General features: G+C 40.0%; 1 protein-coding gene across 2 annotated transcripts in view; it reads left to right on the top strand.

The window, feature by feature from the left end:
* Positions 1-12,880, top strand: part of CPLANE1 (ciliogenesis and planar polarity effector complex subunit 1) — a 104,000-nt gene extending 91,120 nt beyond the window's left edge. For both annotated transcript variants that reach the window (XM_069556169.1, XM_069556170.1), the window contains exons 52-54: positions 4,370-4,459; positions 11,666-11,838; positions 12,366-12,880. In XM_069556169.1, the coding sequence (XP_069412270.1) occupies positions 4,370-4,459; positions 11,666-11,838; positions 12,366-12,539 (437 nt within the window). In that variant the 3' untranslated portion in view covers positions 12,540-12,880. The remainder of the gene's footprint in view (positions 1-4,369; positions 4,460-11,665; positions 11,839-12,365) is intronic.
* The last annotated feature ends 1,385 nt before the right edge of the window (positions 12,881-14,265 follow it).

A 14,265-nucleotide genomic window follows, 5' to 3' on the forward strand; every position in this document is an offset into this window, starting at 1 on the left:
GACTTGTGTTTTCATTAGTGAAAGTTTTAAATCTCAGTTAAAAGCAGTTCCCATTTCAACTGAATGCAAGAGATTGATGAAGATTTAGCTGTACTGGAATTTTGTTCTATTACTTTGAAATGAGAAGACCCTAGGAATCTTCATAAACTATGGCCTTTAATTCTGTGTGATATGACTTATTTGGGAATCAGTTTCTTTGATGTGTCTGGTTAAAGATGTAGGCATTTTTACAATCAACTTCTAATAGATTACAGGATGGATATATCATAGAGGAGGAATAGAAGAGGCTTAGATGGAAATAATTTGTTTTTACCATTTTTGAATATTATTTTCCATATTTGAACATATAATATCTGTTATTTACTTATTGATGGGCTTCCCTGGTAGCTCAGCTGGTAAAGAATCTGCCTGCAATGCAGGAGACCTGGGTTCTATCCCTGGGTTGGTAAGATCCCCTGGAGAAGAGAAAGACTACCCACTCCAGTGTCCTGGCCTCAGCTAGCCTTCCTTTAATTAATTTTGCCATATTTGGGTTTTTGTTACTAAAGTAAAACATATTTATTTGTTTAAAAATGTATAATCATAACTAACATGTAGTATAAATATATACAGCTAAGACTGTATAATAATAACTAATGAGCCAGGTTCTGTTTAATTATTAGAATTGCAACTCTGTTAGAAAGGTAATACTGTGTTCCCATTTTAAGCATCAGAAAGCTAAGGCAGAGAAAGTTGAAGTAACTCCCCAAGATCAGATATCTAGGAAGTGGTAGAGTCTGTATGCAAACCCAGTCAGGGCCATGTGTAAAACGTGACCTCAGTATGCTGCCTCAGTTGAGAAAATTGGAGTTTCCATAAATCACAATCCTTTAGATAAAACTTTATAATTTTGTTAACTCTTGATTTTGGTTGACAGATTACAATAAGAAAACTGTTCTTTTTAAAACTAAAATTTCAAAATAGTAACCTTTAAAAACTTTTTTAAAAAAATTTATACCTTATACATTTACAAAAATTAAATATCCAAAATTGGAGAGGATTTTAAACTTGAATCATGGTTTCTTAATGTCATATGGAAAGTCTTGGATTGTGAAGAAATACATCTTTTTTCTTGGACCTGTCCAATGTTAGGCTTGTATTGTTACCTTGCACTTAACTGGGCTGAGACCTTGGCCCCCTTGGGACCCATTACCTGCCTTCTCTTGCTGAGCTATGCTTGATGAGGTGTTCCTGCTGTCAAGGCACGCAGAAGTTCTCAGTAACCCCCAGCCTGTGCAGATAAGTCCAGACCCTCTCCCTAGCCTGCATGGTGTCTTCCCCGCCGGTTTCCTTAGCCTCCTTCCTCCATAAAATCCAGATAACCCATGACACTTGCAGGCTTGTTTTCCAGACACATGCTGTGTGCTCCCATTCCAACACTGAAATTCCCCCTTATTACCATAATGATACCCTTCCAGGGTCTTGGAAGACATCCCTAATTTCAGTTATTTAGCTGTTCTAACCTGATGTAATGATTTTAACATCTGTGTTTTCACTTTTAAATTGGCTAATACTTAACTTGCACAGTGGTGTGAATAGTAGAGACAAATAGTAGTAGCATTGGTGGGGACTTCCCAAAGGTAGCTCAGTGGGAAAGAATCTGCCTGCCAGTGCAGGAGATATGGGTTTGATCCCTGGATTGGGAAGACCAATCCTGAAGGAAGAAATGGCAACCCACTCCCGTATTCTTGCTGGGATGATCCCATGGATAGAGGAGGCTGGTGGGCTGTAGTCTGTGTGGTCACAAAGAATTGGATATGACTGAGCGACTGAGCTCAGTAGCACAGTAGCACTGGTAACAAATCAGGTTTTTTTATTTGTTCTCTGAATCCTCAATCCAATGTTTCTGCCCCTTGTGAGGCACTACTGCAACGGGCCTTATGTCGTAGTTATGTATAAAGTTGGTTTTGTCCCATTATAGACTAAATGTTTTGAGGGTAGCAAGACTCTCTTCATCTTGTGGTGGTGGTGGTATTCAGTTGCTAAGTCATGTCCTACTCTTTGCAAACCCATGGACTGCTACACGCCAGGCTTCCCTGTCCTTCACTATCATCTCCTGGAGTTTGCGCAAACTCATGTCCATTTTGTCGATGATGCCATCCCACCATCTCATCCTCAGGCACCCCCTTCTCCTCCTGCTGTCGGTCTTTCCCAGCATCAGGCTGTTTTCCAGTGAGTCATCTCTTCAAATCAGGTAGCTACGGTATTGGAGCTTTAACCTCAGTCTTCCCAATGAATATTCAAGGTTGATTTTCTTTAGGATTGATAGGTTTGATCTCCTTGGTGTCCAGCTCTCAAGAGTCTTCTCCAGCACCACAGTTCAAAAGCATCAGTTCTCTGGTGCTCTGTCTTCTTTGTGATCTCTCACATCCATACATGATTACTGGAAAAACCACAGCTTTGACTCTACGGACCTTTGTCAGCAAAGTGATGTCTTTGCTTTTTAATATGCTGTCTAGGTTTGTCATAGTTTTCCTTACAAGGAGCAAGCATCTTTTATTTTCACGACTGCAGTCATCATCTGCAGTGATTTGGGAGCCCAAGAAAATAAAATCTGTCACTGGTTCCACTTTTTATCCATCTATCCGCAATGAAGTGATGGGACCGGATGCCATGATCTTCATTTTTGAATATTGAGTTTTAAGCCAACTTTTTCACTCTGCTCTTTTACCCTCATCAAGAGACTCTAGTTTCTTTCCCTTTCTGCCACTAGTGTTGTGTCATCTGCATATCTGAGGTTACTGATACTTCTCCGGGCAATCTTGATTCCAGCTTCTGCTTCATCCAACCCAGCATTTTGCATGGTGTACTCTTCATAGAAGTTAAATAAGCAGGGTGACAATATACAGCCTTGATGTATTCCTTTCCCAATTTTGCACCAATCCATTTTTCCATGTCCAGTTCTAACAGTTGTTTCTTGACCTGCATACAGGTTTTTCAGGATGCAGGTAAGGTGGTCTGGTATTCCCATCTCTTGAAGAATTTTCCACAGTTTGCTCTGATCCACACAGTCAAAAGCTTTAGCATAATTGAATAATTAGATAAATGGGAGAAAAGGCTATCTAGTTTTTTGCCTAAAAGTAGCTATTTATAAGCTAATTATTGTTCAAGTATATTAATGGGCAGATATTATAGTACTTATACAGTAATCATAGAACAGTATATGACTAGCTGTTATCCGAGGACCTGTCACTTAGCTTCCCTAGATCTCTAAAGGTAAAGTGGTAGAGGCAGCTTGAGGGACTGTGAACACAATGACCTTCCTGACTGCCTCTGCCACACCCAGAACCAGCCGTTCCCCTGGCAGCATTCAGAGGCAATGGGAGAAACCCGGTCAGTGAAACAGTCAACTTGACCCCACTGGGGCAAGTTTAGTCATTGTACAGATGAGAAGTTTGGATCCATCAAGATTTAACAGTTCCCTGAAGTTCTTCTGTAAAAGAAATTTTCGTGAAAATACGTGTGAGTTTGACTATATATGTTGCTATCTGTCTTTTATAAAGCAGTATATGGGTTTTTTTGGCTATTTTATTCAGCCCTGTGTGCAAACTGTTAAAGGTAAGCATCTTTTTTTCCCCTTGTTTTATGGTTAATTCTATCAAAAACGATATATAGAGACTATATAAGTATCTGAGAGGCATTATAGGCATTAATAATAGGTTTAGCCTTTGAAATCATCCAGGTTCATAGCCCAGCTCCCTTGCTTACTTTGTGTCGTTAGATATGTTTTTAAAAATCTACCTCATAGAGTTGTTGAGGATTATAAGTAAAATATTTTCAATAACATATACAGTAAATGGTTGCTACCAATTGTGGAATTTAAGAACCCTTAACTGATCATTCTCCTGGCATTTTGCCTAGGTATTCCACTGGGAATAGGCTTATATGCCTGGATTTTCCAGTTGCCAGAGATGTTGTTGAGGCACACGTGCCAGATAAGAAAGGTCTGTGGTTGTCCTATAGAGATACCAAGCCCAAATAGACTTTCCCTTCCTTCAGCTACACTTTGGTTTTCTTTCTTGGTTCAAATCAGCCATCTTTTACTGTGCTCAGTTGCTTCAGTCATGTCCAACTCTTTTCAGCCAGGCTCCTGTATCCATGAGATTCATGAGACTTTTTTCAGGCAAGAATACTGGAGTGGGTTGCCATGCCCTCCTCCAGGGGATCTTCCCTATCTAGGGATTGAACCCATGTCTCCTGCATTGCAGGTGGACTTTATGCTGATGAGCCATAAACTAGTCAGATTTCTGTCCTCAGTGAATTTACAACCTGAAAGATGAAAAATCACACATCCGTATGGAAAGTTAAAGGAGTTTTCCTGTCTTTGTAGAAACTGCTACTTTTACCGTACAGAGAAAAGCTGGTGCAGCCAAAATGGCAGTTAGAAAGGTTGTACAATCTCCAGTTATCATCCGAAAAGGTATGGGATAAAGGACAGAAAGTTCTGGGGCTTAATACTAAAAGTTTTAAAATCATAAATCACTCTTAGAAATGTCAGATACAGATTTTAGTATGAAATGGTGTTAATGGGCTTAATAAGCATACTGCTCAACATAAAAACAAGTGGTCAGGAAAGGGCTGTGACCACATAGCCATAGAGTACATAGACCCATAAGTGTGGCCAAAGTAGCTCTCCTCTGATCAGCTAGAGAGAAGGAAATTATAGCTCATTATCTAAATTCCTGACATCTCCTCTAGCCCATCCCTCAACTGCTGTTACTTTTTACAATTTAAAACATAGTTTCACATTCATCCTCCTTTTAACTCTCAGGTTGTTAATGCCAGGTTGATAGGGCAACTCTTATCCCCATCTTACAGCTGAGCAAACTAAGGCAGAGAATTTAAGTGGCCTCCTCACATCCCCTTAGAACAATAGAAAGAACAGCTATAGACTGAAAGTAAGGGGATGGAAAAAGATACTCCTTGTAAATGGAAATCAAAAGAAAGGTGGAGTAGAAATACTCATATCAGACAAAATAAACTTTAAAGAATATTACAAGAGAGAAGAACACTACATAATAATCCAAGATAAGATATAAAAATTACAAATATATGTGCACCCAACATAGGAGCACCTCAATATATAATAAGGCAAATACTAACAGCCATAAAAGGAGAAATTGACAATAACACAATAATAGTGGGGGATTTTAACACCCCACTTTCATCAGTGGATAGATCATCCAGACAGAAAATCAATAAAGAATCGCAGTTCTGAAATGACACATTAGACCAGATGGACTTAACTAATATTTAGAGAGCATCCCATCCAAAAGCAGCAGAATACACCTTCTTCTCAAGTGCACATGGAATATTCTCCAGGGTTGATCACATACTGGGCTACAAAGCAAGCCTTCATAAATTTAAGAAAATTGAAATTATATCAAGCATCTTTTCTGACCACAACACTATGAGATTAGAAATCAACTACAAGGTTAAAAAACTGGAAAAAACACAAATATGTGGAAGCTAAACAATATGCTACTAAACAACCAATGGCTCGCTAAAGAAACCAAAGAATAGAGAAAAATGACAATGAAAGCACAGTGATCCAAAACCTATGGGACACAGTTCTAAGAAATAAAAACTTCAAATAACAATCTAACCTTACAGCTAAAGCAACTACAGATAGAAGAACAAACAAAATCCAAAGTTAGTAGAATGAAAGAAATCATAAAGATCAGAGCAGATATAAATGAAAGAGATGAATGAAACAGTTGAAAAAGATCAATGAAACTAAAAGCTGGTTTATCTTTGAAAAGATAAACAAAAGTGATAAACTTTTAGCCAGGCTCATCAAGAAAAAAAGGGAGAGGGCTTAAATCAATAAAATTTGAAATGAAAAAGAAGTTATAATGGACACCACAGAAATACAAAGGATCATAAGAGACTACTATAAGCAACCATATGACAATAAAATGGACAACCTAGAAGAAATGGACACGTTCTTAGAAAGGTACAATCTCTGGAGACTAAATCAGGAAATAGAAAATAGGAACAAACCAGTCACAAGCACTGAACTGAAAGGCTGGTGCATGGGGATGACCCAGAGAGATGTTATGGGGAGGGAGGTGGGAGGGGGGTTCATGTTTGGGAACGCATGTAAGAATTAAAGATTTTAAAATTAAAAAAATAAATAAAAAATAAAACTTCAGCAGACTCAAGTCCAGGACCAGATGGCTTCACAGGTGAATTGTATCAATTAGAGAAGAGTTAACCAACCTGTCCTTCTGAAACTATTCCAAAAGATTGCCATGGAAAGAATACTCCCAAACTAATTCTGTGAGGCCACCATCACCCTGATATCAAACGCAGACAAAGATGGCACACAAAAAAAGAAAATGACAGGTCAGTATCACCAATGAACATAGATGCAGAAATACTCAACAAAATACTAGCAAATCAAATCCAGCAATACGTTAAAAGGATCATACACCATGATCAAGTGGGATTTATCCCAGGGATGCAAGGATTTTTCATGCCTAGAGAAGTTCCTTTAGCATTTGTTGTAAAACTGGTTTAATGGTGCTGAATTCTCTTAACTTCTGCTTGTCTGGAAAGCTTTTTATTTCTCCCATCAAATCTGATCGAGAATCTTGCTGGGTAGAGTGTTCTTGGTTGAAAGTTCTTCCCTTTCATCACTTGAAATATATCATGCCATTCCCTTCTGGCTTATAAAGGTTCTGTTGAGAAATCAGCTAATAATCTTGTGGGATTTCCATTGTATGTTGTCTTTTTTTTCCCTTCTTGCTTTTAAATTTTTATCTTTGTTTTTAATTTTTGTCAGTTTGATTACTACGTGTCTCAGTGTGTTCTTCCTTGAGTTTATCCTGCTTGGGACTGTGTGTTCTCCTGTACTTGGTTGACTATGTCCTTTCTCATGTTAGGGGTGTTTTCAGCTATCACCTCTTCAAATATTTTCTCAGGTCCTTTCTCTCTTCTCCTTCTGGGACCCATATAATGCAAATATTGGTGTGTTTAATGTTGTCCCAGAGGTCTCTTAGGCTGTCTTCATTCATTTTCATTCTTTTTTCTATATTCTGTTTCGCAGCAGTGATTTCCACACATTCAGTCTTTCATGTCACTTACCTGTTCTTCTGCCTCAGTTATTCTGCTCTTGATTCCTTCTCATCTACTGTTCGTTACTGTTCATTCTTCTAGGTCTTTGGTAAACATTTCTCGCATCTTCTCCATTCTTTTTCCAAGATCCTAGATTATCTTCTCTATCATTATTCTGCATTCTCTTTATGGAAGGTTGCCTAGCTCCACTTAAGTTAGTTGTTTTTCTGGGGATTTACCTTGTTCCTTCATCTGGGACATAATCCTGTTTCTTTTTATTTTGATTCAGTTCCGTTTAGTTGCTCAGTCGTATCTGACTATGCGACCCCATGAATCGCAGCACGCAAGGCCTCCCTGTCCATCACCAACTCCCGGAGTTCACTCAGACTCACGTCAGTCGAGTCAGTGATGCCATCCAGCCATGTCATCCTTGGTCGTCCCCTTCCCCTCCTGCCCCCAATCCCTCCCAGCATCAGAGTCTTTCCAATGTGTCAACTCTTCGCATGAGGTGGCCAGGTACTAGAGTTTCAGCTTTAGCATCATTCCTTCCAAAGAAATCCCAGGGCTGATTTCCTTTAGGATGGACTGGCTGGATCTCCTTGCAGTGCAAGGGACTCTCAAGAGTCTTCTCCAACACCACAGTTCAAAAGCATCAGTTCTTCAGTACTCAGCTTTCTTCACAGTCCAACTCTCACATCCATACGTGACCACTAGAAAAACCATAGCCTTGACTAGACGGACCTTTGTTGGCAAAGTAATGTCTCTGCTTTTCAATATGCTATCTATGTTGGTCATAACTTTTCTTCCAAGGAGTAAGCGTCTTTTAATTTCATGGCTGCAGTCACCATCTGCAGTGATTTTGGAGCCCCCCAAAATAAAGTCTGACACTGTTTCCACTGTTTCCCCATCTATTTCCCATGAAGTGATGGGACCAGATGCCATGATCTTCGTTTTCTGAATGTTGAGCTTTAAGCTACCTTTTTCACTCTCCTCTTTCACTTTCATCAAGAGGCTTTTTAGTTCCTCTTCACTTTCTGCCATAAGGGTGGTGTCATCTGATATCTGAGGTTATTGATATTTCTTCCAGCAATCTTGATTCCTGCTTGTGTCTCTTCCAATCCAGCATTTCTCATGATGTACTCTGCATAGAAGTTAAATAAGCAGGATGACAATATACAGCCTTGACGTACTCCTTTTCCTATTTGGAACCAGTCTGTTGTTCCATGTCCAGTTCTAACTGTTGCTTCCTGACCTGCATATAGGTTTCTCAAGAGGCAGGTCAGGTGGTCTGGGATTCCCATCTTTTGAAGAATTTTCCACAGTTGATTGTGATCCACACAGTCAAAGGCTTTGGCATAGTCAATAAAGCAGAAATAGATGTTTTTCTGGAACTCTCTTGCTTTTTCAGTGATTCACTAGATGTTGGCAATTTGATCAGTTTGATCTTCTGGCTTTATTGTAGGGCTAATGGTGACTTCCAAGAGGACTTATGCCAAGACACACATCCCAGGACTGCTGCTGCCAATGCCCTGGTCCCCACAATGGGCCACAGCTGACCCATGCCTCTGCGGAGACCCTCAAAACCTCATAGCCAAGTTTGTCAGTCTCCTGTGGGGTCGCTGCTCCTTTCCCCTGGGTCCTGGTGCACACAAGCTTTTGTTTGTGCCCTCAAGAGTGGACTCCGTTTCCCACAGTCCTGTGGGAGTCCCTTAATCAAATCCCACTGGCCTTCAGATGCCCTGGGGATTCCCAGTCCCTTTGCCAGATCCCCAAGCTGGGAAGCCTGATGTGGGGCCTAGAACCTTCACAACAGTGTGAGAACTTCTTTGGTATTATTGTTATCCAGTGTGTGTGGGTTGCCCACCCCACAGGTTTGGGATTTTGTTTCGTCGTGATTGTTCCCCTCCTGCCATCTTGTTGCAATTTCTCCTTTGTCCTTGGATATTGGGTATCTTTTTTTGGTGGGTTCTGGTGTCCTCTGGTCGATAGCTGTCCAACAGTTGTGATTTTGGTGCTCTCTCAGAAGATGATGAGCACAGGTCCTTCTGCTCTACCATCTTAAACCAGTCTCTGCAAGGATTTTTCAGTATCTGCAAATCAGTGTGATACATCAAGTTGAAGAATAAAAGCCATATGATCATCTTAATAGATGTAGAACAAGGTTTTGATAAAATTCAACTCCATTTATGATAAACACTCTCCAAAAGTGTGCATTGCGGGAACATGACAGTGTTAGTTGCTCAGTTATGTCCAACTCTTTGCAGCCCTATGGACTGTAGCCTGCCAGGCTTCTCCATCCATGGGATTCTCCAGGCAAGAACACTGGAGTGGGTTGCCATTTCCTTCTCCAATGCATGAGAGTGAAAAGTGAAAGTGAAGTCGCTCAGTCATGTCCGACTCATCTGTCTGACTCTTTGCGACCCCATGGACTGCAGCCTACCAGGCTCCTCTGTCCATGGGATTTTCTAGGCAAGAGTACTAGAGTGGGTTGCCACTGCCTTCTCCGAGATTCAGTGCAATCCCTATCAAATTACCAATGGTATTTTTCATACAACTAGAACAAAAAAAAGTTTTAATTTGTATGGAAACACAAAAAAACCCTGAATAGCCAAAGTAATTCTGAGAAAGAAAAAACAGACCTGGAGGAATCAGGCTCCTTGACTTCAGACTCTACTGCAAAACTGCAATTATCAAAACAGTATGGTACTGGCACAGAAACAGAAACATAGATCAGTGGAACAGGATAGACAGACCAGAGGTCAAGCTATGCTCCTCTTGTTGGTTAATCTGTGAGAAAGGAGTCAAGGCTATACAATGGAGAAAATACAGTCTCTTCAATAAATGGTGCTGGGAAAACTGGAAAGCTAGATATATAAAAATGAAATTAGAACATTCTTTAACACCATACATAAAGTAAACTCAAATGGATTAAAGACCTAAATGTAAGACTGGATACTATAAGACTCCTAGCTGAAAACTTAGAACACTTTTTGCAATCACAGCAATCTTGTTTTCTATCCATTTCCTAGAGTCATGGAAGTAAAAATAAACAAATGGGACCTAGTTAAACTCAAAAGCTTTTACACAGTAAAGGAAGCCATAAACAAAATGAAAAGACAACCCATGGAACAGGAGAAAATACTTGCAAGAAATAGGATCGACAGGGAGTTAATCTCCAAATATACAAATATATTTGAAATAAACAGTTCACATAGCTCAATTTCAAATAAACAACCCAATCAAAAAATGGGCAGAAGACCTAAACAGACATTTCTCCAAAGAAGACATACAGATGGCCAGCAGACACGTGAAAATATGCTTGGACTTACCTGGTAGTTCAGTGGTGGGAACTTTCCACTTTCAGTGCAGGGGGAGTGGTTCGATACCTGGTTAGGGAACTATGATCCCATAGGCTGTGTAGCGCCACAACAAAAAAAAAAAAAGAAGAAGAAAATTTTAAAAAACGCTGGGAGAGGTTGTGAGGGAAAGGGAATCCTTCTACACTGTTGGTTGGAGTGTAAATTAGTACAGCCACTGGAGAACAGTATGGAAGTTCCTTAAAAATCTAAAAATAGAGCTACCATATGATTGAGTGATCCCACTCCTGGGCATGTATCTGGAGAAAACCATGGTTCAAAAGGATACATTCACCCCAGTGTTCACTGCAGTGCTGTTTACAATAGCCAGGATATGGAAGCAACCTAAATGTACATCACAGAGGAAAGGATAATGAAGGTGAGGTACATATATACAATGAAATATTACTTACCATCAAAAAGAATGAAACATCATTTGCAACAACATGGACAGACGAAGTTATCCTGAGCAAAGTATGTTAGAGAAAGACAAATACCATATGATGGCACTTAAACGTGAAATCTAAAATAAATTACACAAATGAACATATTTACAAAACAGACAGAATATGAACTTATGGTCCCCTGGGGGAGCAAATGGTGGGAAGGAATAGATTTGGAGTCTGGGATAGACATGTACCCACTTGCTATATATTTAAAATAGATAACCAACAAGGTCCTACTGTATAGCACAAGAAATTCTGCTCAATGTTATTAAGCTAAATGAAAAAAGAACTTGAAAAAGAGCAGATACATGTATATGTACAACTAAATCACTTTGCTGTACACCTGAAAACTAACACAGTATTGTTAATCAAACATTGTTAATTGCTAATCAGATATTGTTAATCAACCTGGAGAAGGAAATGGCAACCCATTCCAGTACTCTTGGCTGGAAAATCCCGTGGACAGAGGAGCCTGGTACTCCATGGGGTGGCAAAGAGTTGGATACAACTGAGCAATTTCACTTTTCTTTCCTAACCAACCATACTCCAATGTAAAATAAAAAGTTAAAGAGTTGGCCAGAATTCAGTTTTCCTTCTCTCAAACCAACAGAACAGGAATTGCTAGAACCCTAGAGCCAGCCAGACCTTGTGATTCCACTATTAGATGAGATCGGCTGCCTTAGATTTGACAGTAAAAGTCACAATAAGGAGCAAACTTAGCAATGAATCAGTCCTAAAGTATGCTTTGTTCTTTTCCCTGGAAAGGCCCCAGTGCTCCCTGTCAGCAGTGTATAAAAAGTCACAGAAGCTCTGGGCTTGCTCCTCAAACCAAGGAGGTGTGTATAGAGTATGAGAGAGAAGAGACTGTGGTGAGCCCGTGGTTGGTACCTTCAGACATCCGTGCGATTCTCCACGAGAGTCACAGTTCCCTGCTACAGGTATGCGGTATTTCAGGTGGCAGTTTGCCTAGGGATTATTTGTATTCTTAAGGGTTTTTTCTTTGCATATTTACTTATTTTCTGTGTATGTGCGGGAGGTAGACATACTTCAGGGTTGTTAGGTCAGTTTGAAGTAGTGATTCAAAACATCGACACTTTGGGCTGAATACTCTAGCATTTGTCTTTCAGAATTTTCCTTGACTGCATATTTTCTTTTTAACAACAACAACAAAAAAACACAACCCAAACAAAACACAACAAAAATGTAAGAACAGAATATTGTACTGTAAGTGCGACAGTCCGTTCTGCCTATTCTTCAGGCCTGGTACCAGCATCTCGTGTCAAAAGATGGTCATTCATGCCGTCGCCAGTCCAGATGTGCTGGGCAACGGCAGCCCTGGTTCCCTTCATATTTCCATCACTCTTTGGTGGATGAGCAGCTCTAGGGTCTTTGGAAAACTTAACTCATGTGCCATTTATTTTTTTTTCCTCAGGACCACAATTTACTGTCTTTCTCAATTTGATAGGACTCCTCACCAACTGAAGAAAAGTCAGAGGCTCCTTTGGGGGTAGGTGGCATGGAGAGCTTGTCTGAGAGCACAGGCAGCATCCTCAGCAAGCTTGACTGGGATGCTGTGGAAGACATGGTGGCCGGCGTGGAGGACAGGAGCCTCTCTGTCCACTGGGCCCTGGACCTATAAGACCTGAGCGTCACTCTGCTTCCACATGAAGGCCCACAGCTCAGCGATAACGTTCAGCAAGATGTCGTGGGTTTAAGGGAGAGAAGCGATGGAGGAGGCAGTGTGAATTCACCACCTGTAAGCACCTTGTTACTTGGATTAGACATTTTAAGAGGGAAAATAAACATTTCCCAATTATTTTGCCTTCAAGGGAAAAGGGTTAACTATAGTCATCGTATGATATGTTTTTGCATTTGACTTATTATCTTTAGGTATAATTTTTTAAATGATGAAATAAACAGTACCTTTCAAGCCAAACTTATATCATATTTAAGCTACTTTCAATAAAAATCTATCGCGCATCTTCCTTTATCTCCTGAGTTTTGAGAAACAACCTTATGTGGGTAAATCTGATAGAAAAAAAAATTCTTTCATTGAGGTGAAGTTCACTCTCTCACCCGAGACACTCTATAATCAACTCCATTTAAAACATATCCTAAAATTGTATAGGGCTTGGCCTAGGAGTAAAAAGGAACTAACCACCTTCCACCAATTCTGAACTTCTAAGTAAACCACGTTTCATGTCGTCCAGATCTTCTGTCCTCTGTCCTCAACTAAAAAAGACTTGGAGGAAGAAAAGGAGATGGATGATTTGGGTGGGGAAGAAAGTGACTGTGACTCTTGACTCTGGAAGGCTCATGTTAACTTCGTGAAAACCGTGGGGCAGATACCTGGGTAATTATGATGCTGCACCCAAACAGCATCATAATCTTGGAAATAATTTTTTATGAGAAAAAAACTAAAAACTTTCACATATTTGTCCATTTTTAGTGCTGTATCAAAGAATATTATCTGAAAAAGAATGTTAAATATTCCTCCTTTTCCAACTACCTACTTGTATGAGGCCAGACTTTCTTCATACACTTCATCTAAAAAGACATCAACGCAGAAGCTGCTTTGAGAATTCAGCAGTCATCTGTTAAGCCAGAAATGAAGATATTTGTAAAACTTTCAAACATCGCCATGCATCACATGTTAACATTGAATGGGGGGGGGGGTCATTGTAATTTAAACATTTTTCTCAGTTTTCATTTCTGACATAAATATTGACAGATACACCTACATTAAAGCTCTTTGGGCTCCTCAATAATCATGAGTATAAGGAGAATAAAAAGTTTAAGAACTGCTGCTGTAGAGGTAACAATGTGAGCTGAGCCCACCAGAGTTTTGCTGTTTAGTAACTTGGTCATGTCCGACTCTTTGTGCCCTGTGGACTGCAGCACGCCAGGCTTCCCTGTTCATCTCTCAGAGTTTGCTCAAACTCATGTTCATTGAGTCGGTGATGCAACCTCCATCTGATTCTCTGTCATCCCCTTCTCCTGCCTTAAATCTTTCCCAGCATCAAGGTCTTTTAAGACTATACAGAGTCAATATTGACATTTCACTCTCACTACTTCCTGATAAACTGGTGTTATACCTGTTCACTCCTGTTGTGATTTAAACATTCGGTTGGCCTTTGAGGGTGTTGCCTCCGGTGTTTTTCCATTTCCTCCTTCAGATCCATATTTATGTGTAGCATTTCTCTTCCGACTTTCACTGGCTGAACTATGATCCTTCACTGTCATTCTTGAAGGGTATTTTTGCAGCAGTTATTCTAGGACAAGGTCTTTACTTCTAAGATGGGCCTTCCTGTTGTATAAACTGGATGCCTGGAATGTTAATAGGCTGTCAGCAAGATCTCTCCATT

Source organism: Ovis canadensis, chromosome 16 (genome assembly GCF_042477335.2).
Source record: "Ovis canadensis isolate MfBH-ARS-UI-01 breed Bighorn chromosome 16, ARS-UI_OviCan_v2, whole genome shotgun sequence".
NCBI lineage: Eukaryota > Metazoa > Chordata > Mammalia > Artiodactyla > Bovidae > Ovis > Ovis canadensis.